The sequence below is a fragment of the Papio anubis genome, chromosome 7 (genome assembly GCF_008728515.1).
Source record: "Papio anubis isolate 15944 chromosome 7, Panubis1.0, whole genome shotgun sequence".
In the NCBI taxonomy this organism is placed as follows: domain Eukaryota; kingdom Metazoa; phylum Chordata; class Mammalia; order Primates; family Cercopithecidae; genus Papio; species Papio anubis.
Window position 1 is genome coordinate 35,731,100 of NC_044982.1, and position 27,409 is coordinate 35,758,508.

At 34.1% G+C, this 27,409-nt stretch overlaps 1 protein-coding gene across 10 annotated transcripts in view; it reads right to left on the reverse strand.

Moving 5' to 3' along the window:
• PCNX1 (pecanex 1) overlaps positions 1 to 27,409 on the reverse strand; it is a 203,654-nt gene that overhangs the window by 114,529 nt on the left and 61,716 nt on the right. For 3 of the 10 annotated variants that reach the window (XM_003901999.4, XM_009211861.4, XM_009211863.4), the window contains 3 exons: positions 22,467 to 24,176; positions 12,428 to 12,560; positions 5,476 to 5,660 (listed from right to left, as the gene is read on the reverse strand). In XM_003901999.4, the coding sequence (XP_003902048.3) occupies positions 5,476 to 5,660; positions 12,428 to 12,560; positions 22,467 to 24,176 (2,028 nt within the window). Of the gene's footprint in view, positions 1 to 5,475; positions 5,661 to 12,427; positions 12,561 to 22,466; positions 24,177 to 25,022; positions 25,231 to 27,409 lie in introns of those variants that run through there. The other 7 variants (XM_009211865.4, XM_009211864.4, XM_009211866.4 and 4 more) reach the window with 5 other exon arrangements.

Genomic DNA, 27,409 nt, shown 5'->3' on the forward strand with positions numbered 1-27,409 from the left:
GAAGAGTAGATAAAATTCATCTAGATTTACTTCTAACTTGTAATATTTGTGGCGATCCTCCCAAACTCTACCAGATAAAGTATAGACCAGCACTTTCCATAAAGCAATTAACAGTATATATCAAAGCCCCAATAATGTATATTCCCCTTGACTGATAATTTCATGTCAACATTATTTATCCTAAGAAAATAATCACAGTAGCTATACACAAAAGCTTATGTAATGGACACTCAGCACAGTGTTCATTACAATAGTAAATATCAGGAAACAACATGAAAACTAACAATGGGGTTAGTTAACTGGTTAAATAATGATATAATATTTTATCAATAATGACAAAGATATTATATAACAAGTTTACAATTGTCAAACACTGTTCTAACTGTATGCTTAATAAATATAATCCTCACAATAAACCTATGAAGTAGGCATTATTTTTGCCATCTTTTGATAAATGAGGAAACTGAGGCACAAGACAAGACAATAACTTTCCCAAGATCGCATAGTTAATAAGTGGCAAACATTTGAAGCCAAGAAGTCTGGCTCCAGAGTCCACTATATTGTACTGTCTTTCACATACATCTAAGTGACAAAAAATTATGCAGCCACTTAAAAACAAATTAAAGAGGCTGGGCGTGGTAGCTCACGCCTGTAATCTCAGCATTTTGGGAGGCTGAGGTGGGCGGAACACCTGAAGTCAGGAGTTCGAGACCAGCCTGGCCAACATGGCAAAACTCTGTCTCTACTAAAAATACAAAATTAGCCAGGTGTGGTGGCGCGCGCCTATAATCCCAGCTACTCGGGAGGCTGAGGCAGCAGAATCTCTTGAACCCAGGAGGCAGAGGTTGCAGTGAGCCAAGATTGCACCATTGCACTCCAGCCTGGGCAACAAAGTGAGACTCTGTCTCAAAAAAAAGAAAAAAAAAAAAAACAAGGAACAGCTAATAACATGAGTAAATGTTCAGACTGCTAAATGAAAAAAGTGAGATACAAAACTCCAACAGTAGCACAAAAGTCACATAACATGATCCTAACTCTACTTTTTTAAGTGCATATAAACATGTACATTTAAAAAGACTGGAAGGAATAAATTACAAAATACTAATAGTGGATATCTCCGAGTGATGAGATTATAGATGACTTAATTTTCTTCATGGTATTTTCCAGAATCTGTCAACTTGTATTTCTGTTGTAAGGATGGAAAAGCACATTCTAATTTTACCAAAACAAAGTAGAATATAGCCCTTAAACTTTTTAATACTTCTTCCTTGGAAACATAATGAAGTATTTTTATTGTTTTGGTCAAAATAAACATTTTACTTTCATTCCTCAAAAAGGATCAAAGAATAGAATTTAGTATTTTTTTTTGTACTCAAAACAATAATAAAGGACAAAATCAAGGTTGCTGCAAGAGGATGTAACTTTTTTGTTCAGATGAATGAAAATCATCTACCATAACATAAGGAACTGACATATAAACTCTAAGATCCTTTACAGTCCTCTGACTCTGTGTTAATAGTAACAAGGAAAAGTATTAATAGCCCAAAATGCTACAGAGTAGTGTATACAATCTTTTTTAAAACACCAAGACTAACTCTAATAAAAGTGACTAAAAGTATTGTAGATTCATCTGAGTCTCTGTTTTTTTAAAGTAGAAAATTTTAAAGCTTCCAAATTATATTTCTGCTACAAACTGCTTAATAGGAAGAGCAATGTTGCCAGGTTTCCTTCAATAATTCTCCTATAGCCAACTACATTTTCAAGTTAAGAAGCTCTAGAATAAAGCAGATTACCTCAAAGAATACCTCCTTTGTCAATCCTTATCCAGTAATAAAACAAAAGAAAACCTAAGGAAAATCAATTCAAGCATCAAAAACTCAGATACATTAAGAAAGTCTTACCCAGAGAAATACTACTCATGATATATATGTGCTTTGTAATTACGTCTTGATAAATATAAAACTCTCCTGTCCTCATGTCTTGTCAACATTGTAACAGTAATTTTTAAATTTTTCACATAAAGACAAAATAATAACTTCATATACACTTTCAAAGCATTTCCTCACCCTGACCACTAATTTCATACACAGAAAAACACCACAGGCAATGTTTCCTGTTCTATCTGATCTCATCTAGAACATTTTGTTTGAGATGTTGTGTTGCACATTAAGAGTGTAACTACCAGCTATAATGGCAAGTTTCATCATTGCATCAACTTATTAGTCTTAATTTATAAGAGAAAACTAGGATTAGTAACTGAGAAGTAATTGCCAAATTCTATAGAAAAGATTAGTAGATATAAAATGGAACTATAAGGCTACCTGAGTTCAGAGTCTCTCGTGTGACTTAATCTGGGCATTACTAAGTCACAGCTTGTTTTATTTAGTTAGAATTTTTGTGTTTAATTCAAAAAACAGTAAAAAAAAATCAGTAACAAATAGCAATTCCAATAAAAGACCAATCAGAAGAAAATTAACCCTTAATATGTGGTCTTTAAAATAAAGAGCAACATATTACATTGAAGAATTTGAGAAATTCTGATAGAACTATCATTTTCAAAGATGTTAACTTCCAAAACTCATCCAACACTTCAGTCATTTAAACCCAATTTTTTTTAAATTAGGTTCACATGGAAATGAAAGCTATAAATAAGAAAGAAAACCATCTAAGGTTTTCCTTTTCCCTTTTTTTTTTTTTTTTTTTTTTTTGAGACAGGGTCTCACTCTGTCACCCAGGCTGGAATGCAGTGGTGCAATCTTGGTTCACTGCAACCTCCACCTCCCAAGTTCAAGCAATTCTCGTGACTTAGCCTTTTGAGTTACTGGGATTACAGGTATGTACCACTATGCCTGGCTATTTTTTGTATTTTTAGTAGAGATGGGGTTTCACCATATTGGCCAGGCTGCTCTAGAACTCCTGACCTCAAGTGATCTGCCCGTCTTGGCCTCCCAAAGTGCTAGGAGTACAGGTGTGAGCCACTGAGCCCAGCCTAAGTTTTTCCTTTTAAATTATGCCACTTATAATTCAAATTGTAAAATTAATCATGATTAATTTTGCTTGCTGAATACAGATGATACAAGTACTTTTCCCTCTGCTTAATAAGCTACTAATAAAATCCTTGTAATACTATTTTCAGTGAATTTTTCCATGATGTCTAATGTTTCCTGGTAACCTCAAAAAGGCAGAGAAATAAGGATTCTCAGGGTTTAGTACAGGAAATGGGTATGGTTACCTATTGTGACACCACAAAATAAAGAGGTAGAAAACACAGTTTAGGAAAACTATCTAGGTTTAGAATTAAACAATGTCTGATTCAGAGTTTTTTTCTTTAATCCAAAACGGTATACGTACATGTACATACACAAACATATGTACTCAAACATGTATTAGTGCATATGCATGTACGTTTTATATAAACAAATTATGCATATGCATATACTTTCACATGTAAAAACTGGTTAAAATTTTTTAACAGAAGCAGCTAAATTTGGAAGCCAACTTTAACATATTTGAGTATAAAGTACCCAATTCATTCACGTATTTTCATTTACATAATTCACTGCTAATTAAAATCATGTAGAAAATTAAACCACACAACAAAAATATTCTAGCTTCTCTACCAATTCCTTTAAGTTCAGTTGCAGTTCATTTTCAGAATCTCTTTTGGCCAACTTTATAGGCTTTGGAACAGGTATACACACTCCATTGATTGTTCTGTGCTAATTATTACTAAGCATTCAATTTGGTACCATCCAAATACGACAGAGCAAGACCTAGTTTAAGGTGGCAGTTAACAGAAAAGATAAAACCCAAATTTCAAGAGAATATCCTGAATATCCACCAGCAGATGCTAAAGTCGTCTCCAACCAGAAGAGGTTTTTTCAAATCTTCAGAACTGGAAAGGCAGTTCCTCATAAATATTTTCAATAATTGGCATGTGGATTTAGAATGAGACTTTATCATTAAAGCTTGCTTAGCAAATTTTTTGAGCAAACTAAGAATTCTTATGGTGGAAAATAATCTACTGTTTAATTTTATGCTTGATCTGATAAAAGTCTAAAACTCTGAAAGGGATTAAAATGAAGCCTTTTATTTTAGCCAATCTACCACTATAAAGCCAATGAACAATGAGATGGTGACTGTAATTTTATATTCACAGATTCACAAATCCTTTGGGTTAAGCAAAGAGAAAGAGCAATATAAAGTAATTATATAACTGAATATATTTGCAACTAAAGAAGTATTGCTTACAACTAAAACAAGTAGCTAAATTGGAGTCTACCTCATTCTCCCCCAAGCAGCCTCCTTATAAATTTTCTTGCCTCTACAAATCACAAACTCAAAAGCAACAGCATTCCAAATTTAAAATGTTTTATTGCTTTCTCATTTTATTTAGAAATCACCATACATTCTAATGTTATAAATATCTTAGTTTACCATTTTCAAGTGTCTGTGAGATCTGCTGAAGACGACACTTTTCATCAATATGCATACATACTTATTAATACCTCTCTACAACTCAGCATTTTTACAAAATAGAAAAAGAGTCAATAAATAGGTAGCATATAAAGTTTTATGAAATCCTAATTTGGGCAACTTATACCTCATATCCTTCCAGTTGAAACAGTAACTTTATAAGTAAAAAGCAATTATAACATGAATAAACAAAATCACAATGAGTAAATGCTTTCAAGTGAATATTTCTGAATAACTAGATTTTATTTACTTAAACCATTACTAACCTGTATTCTGAGAACAAGAAAGCTAGATTACACAGAGACACAGAAACCAAAGTAATATAAAGTATCATCCTTAAATAATGCATAACACAGACATTTGAGTAGATATGTATCACTGATGTTTAACGATACCACACCTCTGAGAATTAATTATTCAATAATTTATATGTTTATAGATATATTGACAAGAACAAGAAATAAGCTTTATAAAGTTATTATGTGACATTAGTACGGAGCCATGTTGTCCTCAGAGTACTGTATTTTGAATTAAAATAAATCCTACTACAGATGACGAACATAGTGTGAAAAATAGAATATCTTAAAGAAAGATTCTATAGTGGCAGACAATTAGAAAGCACTTTTCCCTTTCCTAAAGCACATTCAAAATATTCAAAGAAATTAAAGTTTAGTAAGAAACTTTTTTTAAAAAGTCAACGTTTTCTCCTATATAGTACAAATGCCTGGGAAAAACAGAATTGAGTGTGAACATAATTAACACTTTAACTACCTATTAAAAATGGACATGACCAAAAGAAAATGTAGAATAAGAGTAGAGAGAAACATAAAGGAAAAAGCAAAAGTCACATTTTCCTAACACACAGGGCAAATCCTATATAAAAAGCACTCCTATGCATAGTTCCAAAATGAAGCTATCTCAAAAAAGAACTGTAATCGTTACCCATCATCTGCTGCATTAAAGTTTTTGTATCATCAAGATTACATAAGGCCTGCATACCAAGTTCATCGTGCAAACTGCTACCGCCTACAGCAGATGCATTGTCATGTGATGCTTCTAAGTGGACACTCCCATTTCTCACCAGCAAGGAGGCACTAGCACTGAGCACTGCAGCCTGGGAAGGGGGGCGGGACTGGACTTTGACCTGGGCTGTGGACTGCTGGCCTTGCTGACCATCTTGAAGGCTAGGAAAAAACATGGATTGGGGAGACATTACAGGGAAGAAAAGAGAAAACAATACCTAGATTGAAGTCAATATAGAAAACTGATTTCAAAAAGGCACTTTTTCTCAACATAACCTAAGAAAGAGCCAACAAACTTTGTAAAATACACAGATTACACTGCCAACTTAAATCTTCTGGTCCTTATAAATTTGATTTGAAGTGACAAATGCAGTCAACATTAAATGTACATGTAAATTGGTTAATCTGCAACTTTTTTCCACCACAAGCCAACTAAATTCTACTGTAAGGAAAAAGAAAGCAGCAAAAAAGAATCATAAGTACTTTCAATATATGTGTGCTGCAGCTGGTCCCCGATGGATAAGCCCTATATTTCAGCTAAATATGCACTTTATTTATAGCCCTGTAATAACTCTAGAATTGTTCTTTCAAATATTCTGAGCTCTCAAACTCACAATAAAACAAGTTTGTATGCACTTGAAAACCAAATAATCTTTATCAAATGCAACTAAAATAACAATCTTGAATGAAAAAAAATCATAAACTAGTGCAAGAAAACCAGAAAAGCTGACTCAACCAAGTGAAATACAAATGGCCATGGGATACACTCAGAAGTAGAATTAATATAAAGTGTTATCTATAAAAAGCTTACATCTTTCTGAAATAAGGCGTGCTTTATATACAAGGTAGTAGTTACATTCCCATAACAAATTTTGTTATTTCCTCTTCCAAACCATATTCCAGTCTCATTTACATGGATCCATCATTTGGAAAATCTTTAAAATAATTGGGAAACTAGTAATTTCTCAAAGGAAATTAGGCCTAAGTTTGATAAAATTTTTAAATACTTGGTATTTTGAGATTAAAATTTACTTATTAGAAATTTTAATAAAAAATTATCTAAATTAAGAGACTACATTAACTCATTTTATACTTTCATATTTTTATTTATGATACTATGAATTTTAATGTTCTTAGTATAATATTTAGTCAAATTTAAACTGACAAAACTCATGAAAAAATGTTTTGAGTATAATTATTATTCCCTACATGATGTTCAATGCAACTCTGCAATCTGCCAATTGAAGTTTACCTTTAACAATCCCAGACTCTGCAACTAAAATTATTAGACCTCTAGAATGAATAAAAGAATCCTACTTAGGATGGACTTACTCAGTTGCTTTATCATTTTTCATGAGTATCAACATCTCTCTAATCCTTTGAATTCGATGTAATTGTTTCTCTGGTACACATAAAACAAACTCATGTATTGCGGAATGACCAAGAAATAAAAGGCTATGTTGAAACATATATATATATATATATATATATATCTTAAGCCTGTGGTTATGATAATAGACTATATTCTGGAACTACACTGTCTGATACAGTAGCCTGTGACTATCCAAATTAATTAAAATTTTAGTTCCTTGGTCTTGCTAATATTCCAAATGCTCAGTAACTACATGACATACCTAGTGCTACCAGAGCTAATAGCTACCAAAGCAGGCAGTAGCAAGTACTTAGTGTCTACCATATAGAACAGAACAGATCATAGAATATTTCCATCGTCCCAGGAAGTCCTATTAACCTGCAGTACTTCATTTCACCAATGGAAAGCACACATTCTAGGCAGAGGATAGGAATGCACACAACATATGAAAAAACTAAGTTTACAAAATGTGGAGTTGTCAGTCCTTACTGGCATTATTTTTTAAGCCATAATGATAAAAGTATTTAATAATTTCTTCAGACTGGAATATTTGTAGAATAGAAATAAATCAACAGATAATCTTGGGAACTAATATAATCAGGTAAGTTTTTTATCTTCCATACACATATAATTTATGTTACTCTTCCTCAGAACCTATCTAAACTTATCCACAAACCTTACCAAAAAGGACAAATTTCACAAGGAAGAAAATACTGAGAAAAAAATATTTTAGTAGTAAATATTACAAGTTAGAAGTAAATCTAGATGAATTTTATCTACTCTTCATCCCCTGGATAATGCTCAGAAGTTTATCATTGTTATTAAAAAAAATGTTTTCATAGTTCAGGTACCATGTGTCCCTTCAGGTTCAGAAGACACAGAATTTTACAAAATAGGTACTCAACAAATTTTTCCATCAATTTTTTCACTTGACATCATAAGCCAAGTTGCCATATGGCAGTTGGACGTATTTTGGCATGAAGTATTTGAGTATATGCTCATCTTCAACACAGAGATGCACAATGTATACCCAATATACAAAAAGGTTTTTAAGATATTAGACAATGCATAAAAATCAACTCCAGAATTAAAAATAAATAAATAAAATCAGACAAATCCATGTTACTAGAAACATCAGGTTTTTTACTATCAATTTAGATAATTTTTATTAAATTAATTTAGATAATTTTTATTAAAATTTCTAATAAATTTTAATCTCAAAATACCAAATATTTAAAAACTTTATCAAACTTAGGCCTAATATCCTTTGAGAAATTACTACTTTCCCAATTATTTTAAAGATTTTCTAAAATGATGGATCCATGTAAATGAGACTGGAATATGGCTTGGAAGAGAAAATAACAAATAAATGTTGATGTCTCTTGAATTCCTATTGTTATAATCCTTTAACAGAAATAAAAAAGTCCACAATTTTCACATAACTTGTTAGAAAACATATTCCTGGAGGGCTGCACTTTATCCTAAACTAATAATGGTACAAATAAATCTTTTTTTACACTTCTATGTCAAAACTACCAGTTGGAGTAAGGGTAGCAACTATTTTATAACACTGCAAAAGAAAAGGCAGAAGTTTAGGTCTAAAACTATCAGCTATCACTAGCACCACTGACATGCAATCTTAATTGTTAACATTTCTACTATGAATGACTGAAAAATAGTTGGGTCTTCGTCTTTCCTTCTTCTGTATCACTTAATTGGCACTTGACACATTCTGCTTATACTGCTAGTTACCTTTCTATGTGTCTCTCCAACTAAAATGTAAAGTCTAAGAGTATGATTACATAATTCTTATATATCTCTATATTCTAGAAAAACCCAGATGACTGTTTTGTATAAAGTACAAAAAAATATATTTGGTGGATTCATTTCTGAGCACCACAAAGGGGCCCCTATGAATTCCTAATCATGAATTCTTAGTTATTACTATGACCTTATTTTATTACAGATTTTTAAATTTTGTATTAAAAAAATAAATTTAAGAATACACTAAAGCGTTTTTCCCCTTCCCCGAAATGCACTGATGATTTCATTCCATTCCAGCCCATTAACTAGAATTAAAAAGATACACATTTAGGATAAATGCAGAACTCTTAATATTTGAATTATAAATATTTTAAATATTTGTCTTTTTTAGGCCTACTAACTGGGAAGAATTAGCAAAGGCCAACAAAACATACCTATAAAGCAAACAATTTTTTCAAATAAAACTTTAAAAAATAATTCTGAAACAGTATATTTTTATAAGCATTATAAAATAAATTCAAATTCTCTTTGTAAGAAAACTGATAATTCACTCCCAATCCTTGGGGACATATATTTTACCAAGTTGCCTTTTGGATGGTCACTTACTTATTCATTAAAGTTTAAAATAAATTAGTATATTTACTAGTATTTACATATCACTTGCAATGAAAGTGTTGCCATATCTATTCCATTTCTTTTTGACAATTTTTCCAAATTTTAAATGACCATATCATCCTATATTTATTTAAAGATGAGATTACTATTCTGTAACTCACACTGACGAATAACACAATATTCTTTACCTGAATTTTTTTACAGTTACAAAAGATGAATAAAAAATGTTATTGTACTTTACCCATGATGAAGTCAGCTTATTTAAGATATATGTAACCTTGTACTCGGAATATCCTGGAACCTCAACAAAAACTACAAGCTGATTACTAGACAACTACTTTTCAAAAACTATAATGTGAACCCTTGAAAAATAAGTAGTAGGGGCTGGGTGCGGTGGCTCATGCCTGTAATCCCAGCACTTTGGGAGGCCAAGGCAGGGGGGTGGATCACGAGGTCAGGAGCTCAAGACCAGCTTGGCCAGCATGGTGAAACCCCATCTCTGCTAAAAATACAAAAAATTATCTGGGCATGGTGGCAGGCACCTGTAATCCCAGCTACTCAGGAGGCTGTGGCAGGAGAATGGCTTGAACCCAGGAGGCAGAGGTTGCAGTGAGCCGAGATTGTGCCACTGCACTCTAGCCTAGAGGACTGAGCAAGACTCCGTCTTAAAAAAAAAAAAAAAAAAAGGTAGTACACAACATCCTCATTTGAATGGTAATGTATTTCAAACCCTAGAAAAACACAGGAAAATTGTAGGTGACTGGTTGGAGTTAGAACACAGCTCTTTAATATTCCACCTGGTAGAGGACAAAAAACTAATTTGTCTGCATATGTTGCTAAGTGGTATCCAGCAGGCTCATTAGTGGCAAAGAATGAAATAATTTTTAAAAACTGAAAAGCAAAAGTTAAAAAAAAAGTTTAAGATATATAAACATGGAGTAAGAAAGCAAAAAAGTTGCCTTTGGCAAGTATTATTCAAGGGGCAAAAAGAAGAGGTTAGAAACAAAATAGAAAAAGTAAACTAAAATGCTGAGCTCTTTCTGCATGTTGAGATTATGCCCCAAATCCATCAGCAGAAAGAAAAGTTACTTCAGGCAGGAAAAGGCAAGGTAGAGAGGAAAAAGAACAGGAACGCTCACAAAAAGCAAAGGGCTCAGAAAAGGTTTCTAGAACAAGCGTTTCTTTTAAATTGATTGTCTTCTCATTTTTATATTTTAAATATTGGTTTAATTAATCCACATTACTTTTTATAGAATTTTGACTTATTGAAGAATTAATTAGGAACATGATCTATGAAAGACGAAGTTTTGTTTTGTTTTGTTTTATTTTTGAGATGGAGTCTCCCTCTGTCACCCAGGCCGGAGTACAGTGGCATGATCTTGGCTCATTGCAACCTCCAATTCCTGGGTTCAGGCAATTCTCCTGCATCAGCCTCCCTGAGTAGCTGGGACTACAGGCGCGCACCACCACACCCAGCTAATTTTTTTTTTTTTTGGGGGGGGTAGAGACAAGGTTTCACTATGTTGGCTGGTCTCAAACTCTTGACCTCAGGTGATCTGCCCGCCTCCGCCTCCCAAAGTTCTGGGATTAGCGTGAGCCAGAGCGCCCAGACTTTTTATTTTTATTTTTTAATTTAAAGGAGCTTTAATTGAGTAATGAACAATTTGTGAACTGGGCAGCCCCCAGAATCACAGCACATTCAGAGATATTCCAGGGGTGCCTCATTAAACACAAAGTTCTTGACTGTAATGTAAAATCTAGGAAAACAAGCAAGTCTTAAATCTCAGGGGAGTATGAAATAAAATATTTTAAAGAAACCAGGATTTTGCTTGTTTCAAGAACAAGGTTTTAACAAGAGGAGTTTATCTGTTCCAACCTACCATGTACTTAATAGCAGTTATTTCATTAAAATGCTCTTCCTTTTGAATTTGAAATTAAAATGTAGCTGGAAAATAATTTGTAAAATGGTACTTTTGGGACACAGAGGCTAATAAAAGTATTTTGTATAATATATGCACTGCTTAAGTAAGCATATGTAAAGTATTTATATCCATTTTTGGGGCAGAACACAGTGGCTCACGCCTGTAATTCCAGCACTTTGCGAGGCCAAGGCAGGTGGATTACTTAAGGTCAGGAGTTCAAGACCAGCCTGGCCAACATGGCAAAACCCTGTCTCTACAATAATACAAAAATTAGCCAGGCATGGTGGTATGCGCCTGTAATCCCAGCTACTTGGGAGGCTGAGCCAAGAGAATCACTTGAACTTGGATGGCGGTGGTTGCAGTGAGCCAAGATCATGCCACTGCACTCCTACCTGGGCAATAGAACGTCCCCCGCCCCCCCCAAAAAAGTATTTATATCTGTTTTTGTATTCTTAAAATAAATTAAAGCCCAAGTCTTTTGGATAGATTTTTATATTTCTAATTCAGGGCATGGATTCATCAGATTTGATGGAATTAAGAATAAAGTAGTTACTAGAATTTTAAAGAAAAATTATCCATAATGTTACGAATGGATGTTTTCTTAGGACTACTGGAAAAAGTTATGATGTTTTTGTTTACTATACTACAGAGCTTGAAAAATTTAATAAAGATATACATATAAATATATATCTCTCTCCAACTGACCACACTTCACATAAATTATATGTGTTGGTTCTGTCATTTACCAGATCCTGGTGATTATAAAAGGCACCAAGTTTAGGCAATATAAAATAAAATATATCATATTTTAGTGAAATAAAACAAACTGGCTTATCAAGTTTAAGTGAATTATTTGTTATTCCTCAACAAGCTCACCACTCAGTTTGTATTTGTTCATATTATATTAAATAATGTCAAAATATTGGGGAAAATGTTGCATTATTATTAATTCGAAGTGAGAGAAAAAAAAAGGAAAGCTGACTAAGACCTACTATATACATCCTATAACTGCCCTCAAGTGATTCTGCAACTTAAAATTGACTAAACCAATCTGATCATTGTGCAACATAAAGCATGCATAATGCAACAGGCTCATGGTCACATGCAGAAAAAGCCAAAAAGGGCTTAAATGTATAGGAAAGAAACAGAAAGGAAAAGAAAAACAAAGCTCTTCAAATGCTTTCTTGGGACTGGCGGAACAGATTAGAAGGGCTGTTACATGCATGCTAAACTTGGTGGAATTGAAAATACCATACCTTAGGGGTGATCCGATGAGCAATGTAGGAGGGGTAGGGTTACTCCCTGCATTGTGCCGGCGCCGTACTGCCTGGCGCCTAAATGTGCTGCGTTCGCGGCGAAATGACACTGCCTCCTCGCTGGCTTGTGCTGCTGCATCAAGACAGACTTAGGTCAAACAGGAGCCTAGGTCAAAGATGTAAATAGCAGCTGAGCCTGGCTTTCCCATGACTTCCCACCCTCATGGGTAAAGTAAACTTGTCTAATTAATCCAAACTGTTTTCACATGTATACTGTCAATCTGTCCTATCAGGCAATACACAAAAAGTATCTGTCATTTATTTAAAGATAATTGTTTCTTTAAAAATAATGTTTTTGACTTATTATCTAGCCTTGCCATCTTCTCTTCAACCTCAATTTCCTATTTTTAAGATCTCTGTTGTTTTAAATCTTTTCCTGAAAGTTTCATTTATTTTGGTCCCATATTCCTCTACCGCCCCGTTAATTAAGTCAACCTTAAAAGCACAGTATTGATTAGTTTCCACTAATGGGAATAGGGCATTAGTTTCTTACATTCATGAGTATTGTAAAAACAGCAAAGACAGTACATTTCACTGCTGATGACAAAGAGTAAGGCAGTAAGTTTATCTCACAGTACCCTGTGCCATAATTTTGGCAGCATTAAATGAAACCTCTGGTTGTGAAGTTGCAAAACCAGTGTGTTAATTCAACAGAGCATGAATATATCTTACTATAAAGGTACTTCATTACCATCAAACTTTATTCAACGCCATGCCCCTGGCTCTGGTCCTCTCAACTTTAGGAAGCAAATATCAGCAAATTGGCAAGCACAGGAACTCATAGCTTAATCTAACAAGCTTGTACTTTATTGTTTGTACCTTTTTAGTTTGTACTAAAGCCAAGCATACAACATGAGAACATCACAACAATGGCTTAGAAGAACTACACAGATCTTACAAAACCACACCGATCAACTGATTTAGGTTTCTAAAGCAAAATGTAAAATGATTTTCACCCATTTAAATATAAAACAAAACAACTGTGTGATCTAAATAATTTGGGAATCATTTTGCTTTTGAGAAAGGGCATTTTGATGCTAAATATGAACAAAAACACAAGTTAGCACAGAAACATTCTTTTCAAACATGAAATTTCCTTTAAATTCCTTTACTTGTGGGGTAAAAGTCCATGTATACAAAAATTATATATGGTCTATGAGAACAAAAGATGCTGATTAAATCCGGTCATCTACAACTGTGGCTATTTAAACTTAAATTAAAATTAAAAATTCAGTTCTTGAGATTCATGAATCATACTTCAAGTGCTCAGTTGCTACATGTAGCTAGTTGTTACCATTACTGGACAGTGCAGATATAGAACATTTCCATCATCACGCAAAGTTGTTTTGAGCAGTACTTATCTAGACAGATAAGGTTGCCTTTTTGTTACCACAGCTACAAGGCACATTACATACTTTGCCAATTCCTGACAACCATGACTTCAATGAAATGAAAATGCAATCAGCATTGCCACAAAGGAGAAAACATGTATTAGGGTAGGGCAATCAATGGATGAAGGACGAAACAAAGCAGAGAAGAAAACAAGCCAATTGAGGGAAGAAATGAAAACTGAGATGAGCAATTGGTATACCTGCTAACAGTTCTTAGACATCAGTAAGGTTTAACTCAGGTTATGGAATTTAATTCACTATTTAAAAACTCAATTCAAGAATTATTTTGTGGAATATTATATTAAAGATTTCTCTTCTACAGTTGTTACAAACTATTATGCTATTATTTATAAAGCATTATTTGTAACAAACTACTACGCTCAATTTACAAGTCAATCCAACTACATCAAGAGACTTTCAAACATTTTTTCTAGTTGTAGATACTGTTTCAACCAAAATAGCAGAGTAAAATTTACCCAGACATAATTTATAGAAGATAATTTAATCCATAAAATGTACCAAAATTATTCAGAAGGATTTGGGGAAAAAAGCAGTATGTAATCACTGAATATTGAGTATAGGAAGAAGAGAAATAGGAGATGGTTTTCTTTACTATCTTCCTTCTACTGAAGACTTCATGGTGTTAATCTTAAGTAAAAGCTAATTATTCCATAGTACTGGAGTGAAAAGACAAACTACAGTGTCCACTTTTAATCAAAATGTTTCTTGGTTTCTTCAGAAAACAATTTTTTTTTTTTTTACTAGTAATACACCATTTATATTGTTATCTGCAAAATAGCTGCATATTATATCACTTACTTTCTTAACAGTCTTGGAAACACATTAAGATGAAAGTTTAGGCATCCAGTGAACAATGTTAAAGTGGAATTATGATTACTGTCTATGTTGTCTCTTATAATATTCAGGGGGTAAACACCTACTGTTCCAAGAATTTTCAAAATGTTTACTATGGCAACTGCTTTAACAGTATCACACATTCAAGGGAAAATGCCACACTACAATTTATGGTCACAGTATGTAAGATTAAGCCATGTCCCTGGGAATGTGCTACTTACAGAACAGCTCTATTTGGAATACAGTAGAGTAGGGGTCCAGTTCTATTCCAGCCAAAGGAGGAAAAATGTGTCTTTAAAGCTTAAAATAATTTGCTGTAAGCACAGTCACATATGTTATAGCCATACTTGATAAAAATTCACTTCCAGAATCCAATTGTAATAAACTCTTTTTGAATCATTTAACTTTATAGAAGAAAAATAGTAAACCAAAAAAAAAAAGAAAAACAAAAAATCTAATCTTTTAACTAGGGAATCAGAGAGAAGGGAGAAAATATTTTAAAAACTGTTTTTGGAGTTGACATTTTGACGCTGCTTAAAATCCAGTATCTCTGACAAAGAAGAATGAAATTAATTCAATAGTAAGAGCATAAAATGCAGAGAGTGAAAAATTAGCACTCTAGGACAACTAAACTTTATGCATGTGGAGGTAAAAAAGAAAAAACATTCAAGCAATTCAAAAACCGTGAATGACAAGTCATATAAAATACTTCCAAGGGTATATATCCAGAGAGTCATATACTTTTAAATGTATTTTTTCAAACTTACACGTCTCGACTTTCTATTCATTTATTTGTGTTAAAAACACTGACTTCACGATCATAATAAGTTTAAGAGGCACCTTCAGGCCAGGCGCAGTGGCTCACACCTATAATCCCAGCACTTTGGGAGGCGGAGGTGGGTGGATTCCCTGATGTCAGGAGTTCGAGACCAGCCTGGCCAACAGGGCAAAGCCCTGTCTCTACTAAAAATATAAAAATTAGCAGGTGTGGTGGCAGGTGCCTGTAATCCCAGCTACTCGGGAGGCTGAGGCAGGAGAATCATTTGAACCCAGGAGGCAGAAGTTGCAGTGAGCCAAGATCGTGCCACTGCACTCCAGCCTGGGTGACAAGAGTGAAACTCCATCTAAAATAAAATAAAATAAAATAATCAAAACAAAATAAAATAAAAATAAGAGGACACTTCAGGTAATTTAGCTTTTTACTTTAGTTATACTGACGCAATCACTCAATTAAGTTTAAGCATTTACTAAATGCCTAAGTTCAATTCATGGACAAACCAAAAATATTCTCTGACATTTTAGACAGCTGTGATCTGGTCCGTTCCTGAAGATAACAAAGAAAGTTTAATCCATAATACACACCTCCTACCTCAGGAGTTGCTTCACATTTATCTCAATGAGATAACGAAAATGCTACACATTCTAAAATGAATTATTTTAGTGCAACTATTTATTTTTTACAGTAGTATTACAATTACTATCAGTTGGTTTTACTCTGTGGATGAAAGCAGAGAAAGCATTAAAGGCACTAATATACTTCTAGAATGGCTGGGATGCCCAAAGAGCAAAATTTAATGAGGTAGGAGGTAATGGCTATCCAAAGTCTATCTCAAAAATTGGAAGCTGTGAATATAAATATATACAGATAAAGATGCTATTAAAAATGATGTCAATCATATACCTGATTAATTTATAAAAGAATTTGTATGTAATAAGTTACTTTCTAGTTGTCATGTACTGCTATGCTGGCATCTTGCAATAGCTCAATTTCAATTAAATTGATAAAAATTTAGACAGAGGAAATTGCTCAGATGTTCTTTTCAGTGAGAAATGTTTATTGTGGGGGGAAAAAGGAGTAAATCTGGAAAGATCATGTAAATAAAAATATGCATTTAGTACTTCAAAAAGATCAGAAAAAATGCTATTAGGAAATTAAATTCTTAAGAAAGATGACAACAGTATGAAACGAACAAGTATATATACATCTTGGAAAAATAAAAGACATCTGCAAACATTCTGAAATACATTGTAATGTTCAGGACAAAAATGATTTTACCTAACAACAAAATTACTATATAAAGACATAAACAATCAAGTAATTTTGCAAAAACATTATAAAAGGAATGTTTTATTAGTCTAAGCATGAAATCCACTTTATCTAAATAGTTTTTCCCTTTCATAGTTTGTCAGCCAAGAATGATGCTACCATCAACATGCAAAGATTTTCTTCCAATGAAACAACAAATGCTTTTCAAGCTCATTCTTGTTGGAAATAACAAAAAATAAATGAGTAAATAAATAAATGTTTTTAAGTGTCATTTTCTGGGAAGCCAAAGAACACTGCTCAATTTCTAAGCATCAATTCTGAATTAAAATAATTTCCATCTGTGAAAACATTTTAAAGGACTGGCCTACTTTTTGACAAGCCAAGGAACTGGAGCAAACAATAACAAAATTATTAGCTATGGCCGGGCACAGTGTAATCCCAGCACTTTGGGAGGCCGAGGTAGGTGGATCATAAGGTCAGGAGTTCGAGAACAGCCTGGCCAATATGGTGAAACCCCATCTCTACTAAAAATACAAAAATTAACCAGGTGTGGTGGCGGGCACTGGTAGTCCCAGCTATTTGGGAGGCTGAGGCAGGAGAATCGCTTGAACCCGGGAGCCGGAGGTTGCAGTGAGCCGAGATCACGCCACTGTACTCCAGCCTGGGCAACGGAGCAAGACTCCATCTCAAGGAAAAAAAAAAAAATTATTAGCTAAGCTTTGAGTTAAAGAGAATTTGCATATCCTTACTGATATTTTCCACAAGTCCACCAGCCAAACAAATATAACTTAAGTATTACTTACTTTTATAGGTGATTTCTAATCCTTTTTAACCCTTTGTGAATGGGATGAAAGATATCAACCCTTCAGATACAATTTTGCATCTACTTTCAGGAGAGTCCCTTACTAAAGGGTCAGTTGTGATAAACACATATATTTGAAGTGACATTTTTGAGAGGGAACACATCCTTATATATGAAAGACATCACTGTCTTTGTTTATATAATGAACCTACAATACATAAAGCATTTTCACATTTCTACACTCATTAGGTTAAGCTCATTGGAGTCTGATAGTTAACTGTGAGACAGGTCTAGACGGTTATTATTCCCGTTTTACAGTTGAGGAAATTGAGGCACAGATTTTTTTTTTTTTTTTTTTTTTGAGACGGAGTCTCACTCAGTTGCCCAGGCTGGAGTGCAGTGGCCGGATCTCAGCTCACTGAAAGCTCCGCCTCCCGGGTTTACGCCATTCTCCTGCTTCAGCCTCCCGAGTAGCTGGGACTACAGGCGCCCGCCACCGCGCCCGGCTAGTTTTTTGTATTTTTTAGTAGAGACGGGGTTTCACCGGGTTAGCCAGGATGGTCTTGATCTCCTGACCTTGTGATCCGCCCGTCTCAGCCTCCCAAAGTGCTGGGATTACAGGCTTGAGCCACCGCGCCCGGCCGGCACAGATTTAATGACCTGCCAGAATATTAAGACAGTAATTAGAGGTAGTATGAAAATGTAACCGTTTGATGCCCAGAACCTCACTGCTGAGAGAAAGAAAAACACTGTAATGTTTGTTCCTAGTTGACAAAATCAGGCATGGGCTGGTTTTGGGAATTCTATATACAAACATGTATTTGCTTCACCAATAAACACCTCTTTTCTTGATATTGTTGTAAAGGAAGATAATTTTGCCAAACCTATTTTGCTGTATTTCATGAGCCGCCTTCTATGCGGTTTTATATATGTCTAAGCTTTTTTCACAGTAAAGAACATCTTTCGTTAATGAAATCAAGGTCAGCCACATATACAATGAGTATAGCATTATACTTTAATACAGTATTAAGTTATGCTATTATGATGTCCTTGAACACTATTAAAATTAAAACGAAATCTGCCCCTGCATTTAATGACCACGCACTGCTGGGTTTCCTGCTTTGGCTTGTAGAGCTATTACAGCTCCTCTTTCAGGGTTAGCTGTGTATTTCTTCTGCGGTCATTACTTCAGCTTCTATAAGTACCCATCCCTTCTACTAATTTGCTGCTTCTAACTTTCCATGTGGACTCGGAAATCAGAAAATTAAGTTTATTAGACTTGAGAGTCCTTCTATTTAGTAAATTACAAAAACTATAATTTGCATTTTCTTGTCTGTTTACTGGTCTTTATCTTCTATCTAATGCTCAATGATATTTGGGTACAAAATAACACACCTTCAATTTATGTGTATAGCACAAACCCTCATAAATTTTTTATTGAAAAGATCTGACTTTTCTTTAAATAATTGTTTCTTTAAAGATTATCTTTGGTTCCCAACACAATATTATATTAGGATCCTATTTCATGCTTACAGAATAGTGACTCAAACATTATATTTAAAATAAATTTCACAGAGAAATAGAGGTTAAACAATTCAGAAAAAAGCACAAAGAATAATAAGTAAACACAAACCTCTCCACTCGGGCTATTCTTTGTAATCCATTAAGTGATACAGAAAATATGCTATAATAACAGTATTGAATCACACAGGAAATAAGTTTAAATGGCTCAAAAGAAAAGGACTTCATTAAAAGTAATACAGGGTAGAAAACACAGGACATTTTTCTGCCATATAGTTTGTATGTAGTTTTCATTTCTTAAAATATTAGTCATAAATTAAAGATATGAGTTATAATTTAAAAAGAAAAATTAAGTACAAAACAAGAGATCAACAGAAAATGACTTAGTTTGAACTTAAAACATATTTCCTGTCTCAGTAATCACAAACCATTATTGATGAAATTCAGTTATAACCAAAGAACTTGATTAATGATGACAGGGCATATGAAAACAATCACTTGTTATGTGACTAAAAAAGATAAGTTATATGACATACTACTGCCAAAATAATGTTAAAATCCCTGTCACTTAATTGATGTTAATAAAAAATGTTTTTCCTATTAGCATTATGTAAGAAACTAGGGAATCAGATATTTTTTATTTTTACTAATGAGTTTCACAATGGCACACTTAGACTATCTCTAGTTTATTTCTACATTTAATCATTTTCTTCTACTTTAATTTTATACCACTGAATTAATAAGGTTAAAGGACTGGCTACATTGTGTAGCATAACTAACTGGCCTTGAATAGTCACAGCAGCACTAGTAAGCATTTACTGTGTGTCAGGCCCTGTTATAAGCATTTTCGTGTATTAACTGCCTAGTCCTCACAACAACCCTATGAGATAGATACTATAATCATCTCGTTCTAAGATGAGGAAGCTGAGGTTTATAAGTAGATTTCCTAGAGTCACAACAGTGGAGCCCACATATTAACAAAGGTATTTGACTCCATGTCACTAGATTACCTCCTATTTTAGAGTACTTTATTTTAGTACTTTAAAGTATATTTCCTGAATTCCATCTCTCCACACTACCACCACCACCTACCTTAAAATAAAACGAAAAGAAATCGGTTATCCACACCTTCATATTCTTCAGGACAAACTCTATCTATGGCTTATGCCTAGGTATATGAATGGCCAAGCAGTAACATGATTGGTTGACAGGTTTCAGTAGTACAGTATGTAAGGGAGGACAGCCCAGAAACATTTCTTCTAAATTGTCAGACAGTGCTATAACAGGTAATGTTAACATAAACAAATATCTTTAAACAGTATTTGAGAGTCTCTGTAATTTTTAAATAATGAGAACCAAAACAAATCCCCTCCTACCACCTCCAAACTTTCAAAAAGCCCAAATAAACTCCCAACAAAACCCCTATATTTAGTTATGATAAAAACCAATTAAAAAACTCCCAACACATTTAAGTGCTTTAGTTTTGCTCTTATTTGTATTCTAAACCCAGTGAAGCTCAAATAAAAATAGCCTGTGCAATGTCTTCCCTAGGCAAAAAAAAAAGTTTTAAACAGCACACAGACTATTACATTTCTTCCACCAAAGAAGATATTTTTATTTCATTATTTCTTATTAACATTTAATGGAGTTATTTAAATAAATAAAAGGAAATGAGTACAAACAAAAGAAAACAAAAGCTAGAGCCTGGAAAAATGAGGGCTAATACAGCTTAAAGAACAGCACTGAGAAGCAAATAACACCTTTCAAGTAACTTTTCCTAAAAAACAGTATCCATGAAAAGGAAATGACATTTCAAATATAAAGGTATGAATTTACTACATACTTTTGTACATATTTTTTCAGTATTTACTTTTCAGCAGTATTCAGAACAGTAATATTTTTCTACCATAGCATGTTCACTTAAAATTCATTTTGATAACTTTAAAAATTAAGCTATATTTTAAAATCCAGTGGTTTCCTGCATACTGTGAACATACCTGATATGATTTGTGTGAGAAATCACTACAAGCATTTCAGGTTGTTTACAAAAAAAGAGAACTATATCCAGGTCAGAGACTCGAGAGAATTTAATTACTCTATTGTCACCAAATGGTTATAACCACTTCAGATATAGTTAGTTCTCAATATTTACGTTTGATAAACTACATTTTTCTTCAGGTACTAGATAATTTCTTTATGTTCCCATTAGAAATAATCTGGCTAGAAACTTCACCCAAAAAAATCTAGGAAAATGTTTACCACAACATGGACTTTTAAAATACTTTGGGTGAAATTCACATCTTTGAGAAAAAGCATATATTCATATGTTTCAGAATGTTTGTACAAACAAAATCCAGCTTAACTTTTAATAAGTGACTGAACATTACTATATCAAACAGACCATAAACTTTAAAGACAGAAGCATAAATAAAGGGAATGGGGGTAGAGGCTAAAAAAACTAAGGTACTAACAACAAAAGACCTGATTTTTCGATTCTATTCAAGAAGCAGATTCCATAAAAACCAGAACCAAATAAACAAACTATCTTGGACAGAAGAAAACAACAAGAAATAACAACTCTGAAATAAAGAGGTCAACACACACACTGACAGAATATAAAATCACCTATCCAAATTTGCACAATTCTCCAAAAACCTGAAATAAATAAGCTATTACTTTAACCAGAACACCATCACTGTTATTATGGAGGCATCTTACATCAATTAATGGATACCAAATGCCAATATAAACTACACATCTGAATTTAATAAACTTTAAGAATAACGTGTGAAATTATAGAAAAAAATAGTATTTTCCTAACACCTGAACCTTGAGTAAGCAAGAAATAAAACCAAAGATACAGACTTAAAAAAAGAGCCACAATTCTCAATGTACATAATCAGATTTAAAGCAATATTTGGAAAACTCTTATATAACAGGCTGAGTGATCTAACTTTGAAAGTTCAGTGTCATATACTGTATAAGAGATGACTGAAACTGGTTTGGTGCCCTTAAATAACTACATATTTTATTGTTGTTATTGTTATAAAAAGGAAGAGGGCTAATTTTTGTTATTCCCAGCAAAATATTAACAGGTGGCAACTGGCTTAGAAACTGGTGTTCTTGACACCATCAAGAACAAATTGACATATTCAAGTATTGCAACCAAAAAAATACGTTCTTGGGGTTCATACCAAAACCTTTTCTAAGATAACCACCTACTTCTCCATTCAAGAAAGCTTATTTTAATAACACAGTGGAAGGGGTAATATTAACAGAAGCTTATTTTAGTAAGTACTACTCTAATTAATAGTATGAAAAAGCAGTGACTCTTAGAGAAATCTCTTCTTACAGTTCACTTACCTCCACTGACTGCATCTTGCTCTTCCCCTTCAGGAAATGCAACCTGGTTTGGCAAGCTATTCCTAGATCGAGTGACTGTCTCTAACTGGGAAGCCCGTCCTAATAAAGATAGCTCATCTAGCACCTCTCCCTCTTTGGCCTCAAGATCTGATTTTGAAGTGGTTAAGGGCTTTATACTTTCAGGTGCCATTAACCTGTTTGAGTCATTCAAACACGCTACTGTGCCACTGTCCAGGCTCAACACTCGGGCACGAGTCTTGGCACTATTTGTGCTAGAAGTCCGTCGTGTTGCACGCTTTTTGCTGGTTCCTTCAGGAACCAAATGAGCTTTGTGTGTGTGTTCAGAGTCTGTGCCCCTTTCTTTATGAGTGTGTTTGGTCTTTAGAGCACTGTATCTGCCCTCAGGAGACTGACAGGAATGAGAAGTAGTGCTAGATGAGCTATCACTGCTGAACTGGTGAGCAGACTGAACACTTGATGCTCTACTCAAGTCACTTTGATCACTAGAGTCTTCGTCACGACAAAATATAGCACTGTGTGGCTTGGTGCCAGAAACTCCTCGAAAGCAAACATAGTCCCTATGCCGGCTTGAATCAAAACTGCTAGCCCGTTTTTTTCCTGTCCGTCTCCTGCCTGACTTGTGGGCAGAAGCTGTCCGATGGATTACGCTAGAAGATTTAGGTCGAACATCCCCTTCCTTTTGCTTTCCACCAACATCTTTACACACTTTGGAATCCACAGAAACAGCTGACTTATCACTCTTCTCTTCTTTGTTTTCCGGAGTGTTCCCAGGTGGTCTGTCCCCTTGGGAAGTAAATTCATTTGCATGGGGATTTTTATTGGCTTCTTCAGATGCAGAGGGGCTAAGACCTCTCTGGTTGTGCACCTCTTCGGAGGGGGTGGGGTCCTTGGCCTCATGAACCTCACTGTTGGTACTCACTTCCATGGCAATCTTTTCACTGCTAGTCCTTTTGTCACTGGCACAGCTATTCTTCTCCTCTGGGCCTGCACAGCACTCCTTTTTCCTCCCACTTTTTGTTCCTGCTTTAGGAGACTCCTCATGCTCTGACAAGACGCTCTCTACGTGAGTTGAGCTGGTCTGCTCACTTTTATAGCTGCTGACAGTACTGTTAGTGTCCCGGTCCGTTCCACTACAGTAGCTTTCTGTTGACCCACTACTCCGTGTGCTCAGGCTCCTCAAGCTGTCCATGCTTTTTTCTGCTTTCAAAGGTTTGCTCTTCCCACTTTTTGTGGGTGGCTGAGAAGTATTGATTTTCAAGTCACCAGCAAGCTGAAATTCCCCAGATAAACCAGAATTTTCCACCAAGGATTCTTTGGATCCAGAAAGAGGCTTGGAAGATTCTAACTCACTAACTGGATCTAACCCACGTCTTTGCTGATAAAGGGGAAAATCATTCATTGAAGTGTCTGGAAAAGCTACAGCAGAGCTAGAAGTCCGCGGTACACCTCGCGGCCGGTGGTCTTTTCTATAAGAGTGTGAGTGTAAAGGTACAAGAGAAGCTACTTCTGTGTCACAGGCACTGGACAGAGACTGATCAACATGGTGGTGGTGCTGGTTATGACTTGGCAGGCTCACTTTGTCACTGAAGTCCCTTGGCAAGTCCTGTCCACAAGAGGATAAGGAAGGCTGAATAGAGATGAAGGAGTCATTGGAGACAAGACGAAAGAGCTTCCGATCAGTTGCCAAATCTGTTTCAAACACATGTTTGGAAATGTTAAAATAAATGTATGATCTGCTTTTCTACTGTTTCACAATGGCAAGAATTCACTGCATACAGTAAATCAAGTATAAACAATTTCTCAAGTAGTTCACCAAAGAGCTGCTTTCTGTTTCACAGCTGCACAAAGAAAGCATTCTACTCACGAACTGAACTGAACTGAACTTCCAAACTTTGAGTTCTTCAATTGGCCTCAGAAAGAGTTCTATAGACTATCAACAATAAAATAAGAGGCAACAAAGGATTATACTTAAAATAGGCCTGGATTTCTAGGCAAGCTCTGTCTACAACTTACTAACTTGGTAACTTTGGGTTACCCCCTGTAAATCTGTTTCCTTATTTGTAAAATGGGACATCAACTTCACTGAGTCATAGGCAAGGAAATAACTGAGCTAATAACATATATTGCTTGACACAATGCCGTCACAATTAAAGGTGGCTATCATTATTTTACCTAACACAATATTAAAATCCTTTCAAAAAGCTAACACAATTATTTTACAAATCAAGAAAACCTAGAGTAATCAGAAACAAACCAACAAAAATAGGCTGACCAATGCCCAAACAAGATATAATGATGTTAAGACATCCTCTTGCTGTTCAGAATGGTAAAAACAGCAATAATTACAGAGTAAAATATTGAATTTTTATCTTTCATTATTGGTATAGCAATTATAAAATACTTCATGAAAAAAATACTTATATTCTTGTATCTGTAAGATCACTGCTTTAACCCTCCATCCAGACCAGTGATTAGTGACTTATCATACATACTATATATATAAATGTAAATATAGATATAAATCAATGCACCTACCTACCTACCTACATTGTAATTTATCTTGGAATATAGCTTGACAACCAAACTGCAAAATAGCTGATTTTTAAATATATGTTTTGCCAGACAAGGACATTTGAACCTGCTGTTAGTTCAATAAAAATAAAAATTATTGTCTTATTTGTCATAGATGGATAGACGAAGTAAAATAATAGATTCTATAGTAAATCTGAGTCTTCCCAGTAGAATCTCAATGACCAAAGTAGACATTTCTCCCTAAGATTAAAAGAAAGGAATGAGTTATTAAAAATGTTTATGTACTTTTTAAAAATCTAAATGTAGATTTTGCTATGATTAATTAATTAAAAACTCACGGATAGCCTCTGGAGTGTACCATAAAAATTGGAGTTTATAAATGTCCAATTATACTTTATCTTACGTTTTAAAGTTTTCAAGGTAAGTAAAACCCATGTTCTTTATTATTTTCCCAACACAGCTGCTACAGTGGTTGGGTTCTTATATCTTCTAAATATCAAAATTTAAAAGCTAGCATTGTATTTTTTGTAGTATTAAATTATATAGAGATATAATTAAATAGAGATATAGTTATTTCTAAAAACTCTATATCTCTAATAAAGCAACTATCAGTTGGTGTGATATTCACATTTCAAGGATATGAATTTTACAGAAAACTTAGCGACTCTGAGCAAGTAGTTGAAAATCACTAAATCTAAGATAACAAAAGATTTTTTAAATGCTAATGATCAAAACCAACTTCCTTCTGAGGAATTGATAAAACAGAAATATAAGTATTTCATTTTAAAAGACACAGCCAAACTTACTTTAATACATGCACTTTTTTCAATACTGCTAAACAAATATACCACAAAAGGTTAAATTTTGTCAGAAAAAATTTAGGTGGTTTCAGGAAATTTTCAAATAAATACATTTTTTCTTACTGTTACCCATATGAAAAAAATTATATCAAAGTTAAGAGGCTCAAATCAACACAAAGAGATACTATTTTTCATCAAATCAAACTTTTTTTAAACAATTGTTATTAGTGGCATTTAGAATAAGAAAGGCATACTGCTCATGGTGGTACCAACTGGTGTAACCTTCTTAAAGCAATCTCGCAATATGGCCAAGAAACTTGAAAAGGTATTCTTGAATTGAAGGTAAGAAATCGTTGCTAAAGGATAGAGTCAAATATGCGTCCAAGGTTTTAGCACAAAGTTGTTCATGTCATGTTATTATAAAAGTTCTTAAAGCACAAAAAGTATAACAATGTCCTATAAATAATGGTTGAAAATGTAGTCCACTAATAATTTCATACAGGCACAAAAAAAAATTTCAAAGATTATGTAATAATATGAGAAAATAATTCAGTGAAAAAGGTAGCACTGGCCAGGTGCAGTGGCTCATGCCTGTAATCCCAGTACTTTGGGAGGCCAAGGCAGATGGATCATGAGGTCAGGAGTTTGAGATCAGCCTGGCCAACGTGGTGAAACCCCGTCTCTACTAAAAATAGAAAAATTAGCCGGGTGTGGTGGTGGGTGCCTGTAATCCCAGCTACTTGAGAGGGTGAAGCAGGAGAATTGCTTGAACCCGGGAGGCAAAGGTTGCAGTGAGTTGAGATTTCACCACTGCACTCCAGCCTGGGCAACAGAGCAAGACTCAGTCTCAAAAAAAAAAAAAAAAAAAAAATCCAGTTCTGTAAGTTTAAATGAATGCTAATGGAATACGTGCATATATTTTTATAAATGTGAAAAGTGATATACCACAGTTAGCCATAAAAAGAAATAACATCCTGATACATGCCAGAATAAGGTAAGTGAAAGAAGCCAGACACATTAAAAAAACACATATAATTGTGTTTATATGAAATGTCCAGAATAGGCAAATTCATAGAAACAGAAAGTAAACTGGAGGTTGTCAGGGGCTGCTTGAAGAGGAAATGGGGAGTGTAATGGGTACAGGTTTCTTTCTGCGTAATGAAAATGTTCTTGATTTAGATAGTGGTGATGGATGCATAATATTCTAAAAACCACTGAATTATATCAAAGCAAAAAAATATGAAAAAAGTGATATGCAAAAAGAAGTTTCTCAGTGGCAGAGGTATAAATTTTTTCTTCATACTTAACTATATTTTCTAAAGTTAACATATATATTACTTTTATAAACAAAAATTGTACCTTCTTTCTCTCTCTGATCATCCCCATCAATTGATTATGGATAATAATCAATTATACAAACATGCTGTTATTTCTCTTACAACATCTTACAAAATCGAAATCCCTCCTTTATCTTTACTTCTCCTGCTTGCTATCATCTTTACAAAAATTCACTGAAAGAGTTGTCTATATTCATTGTCTGATTCTTCCCCTCCAATTCTCTCTTTGTATTCCAATTCAACTCCCCTAAGA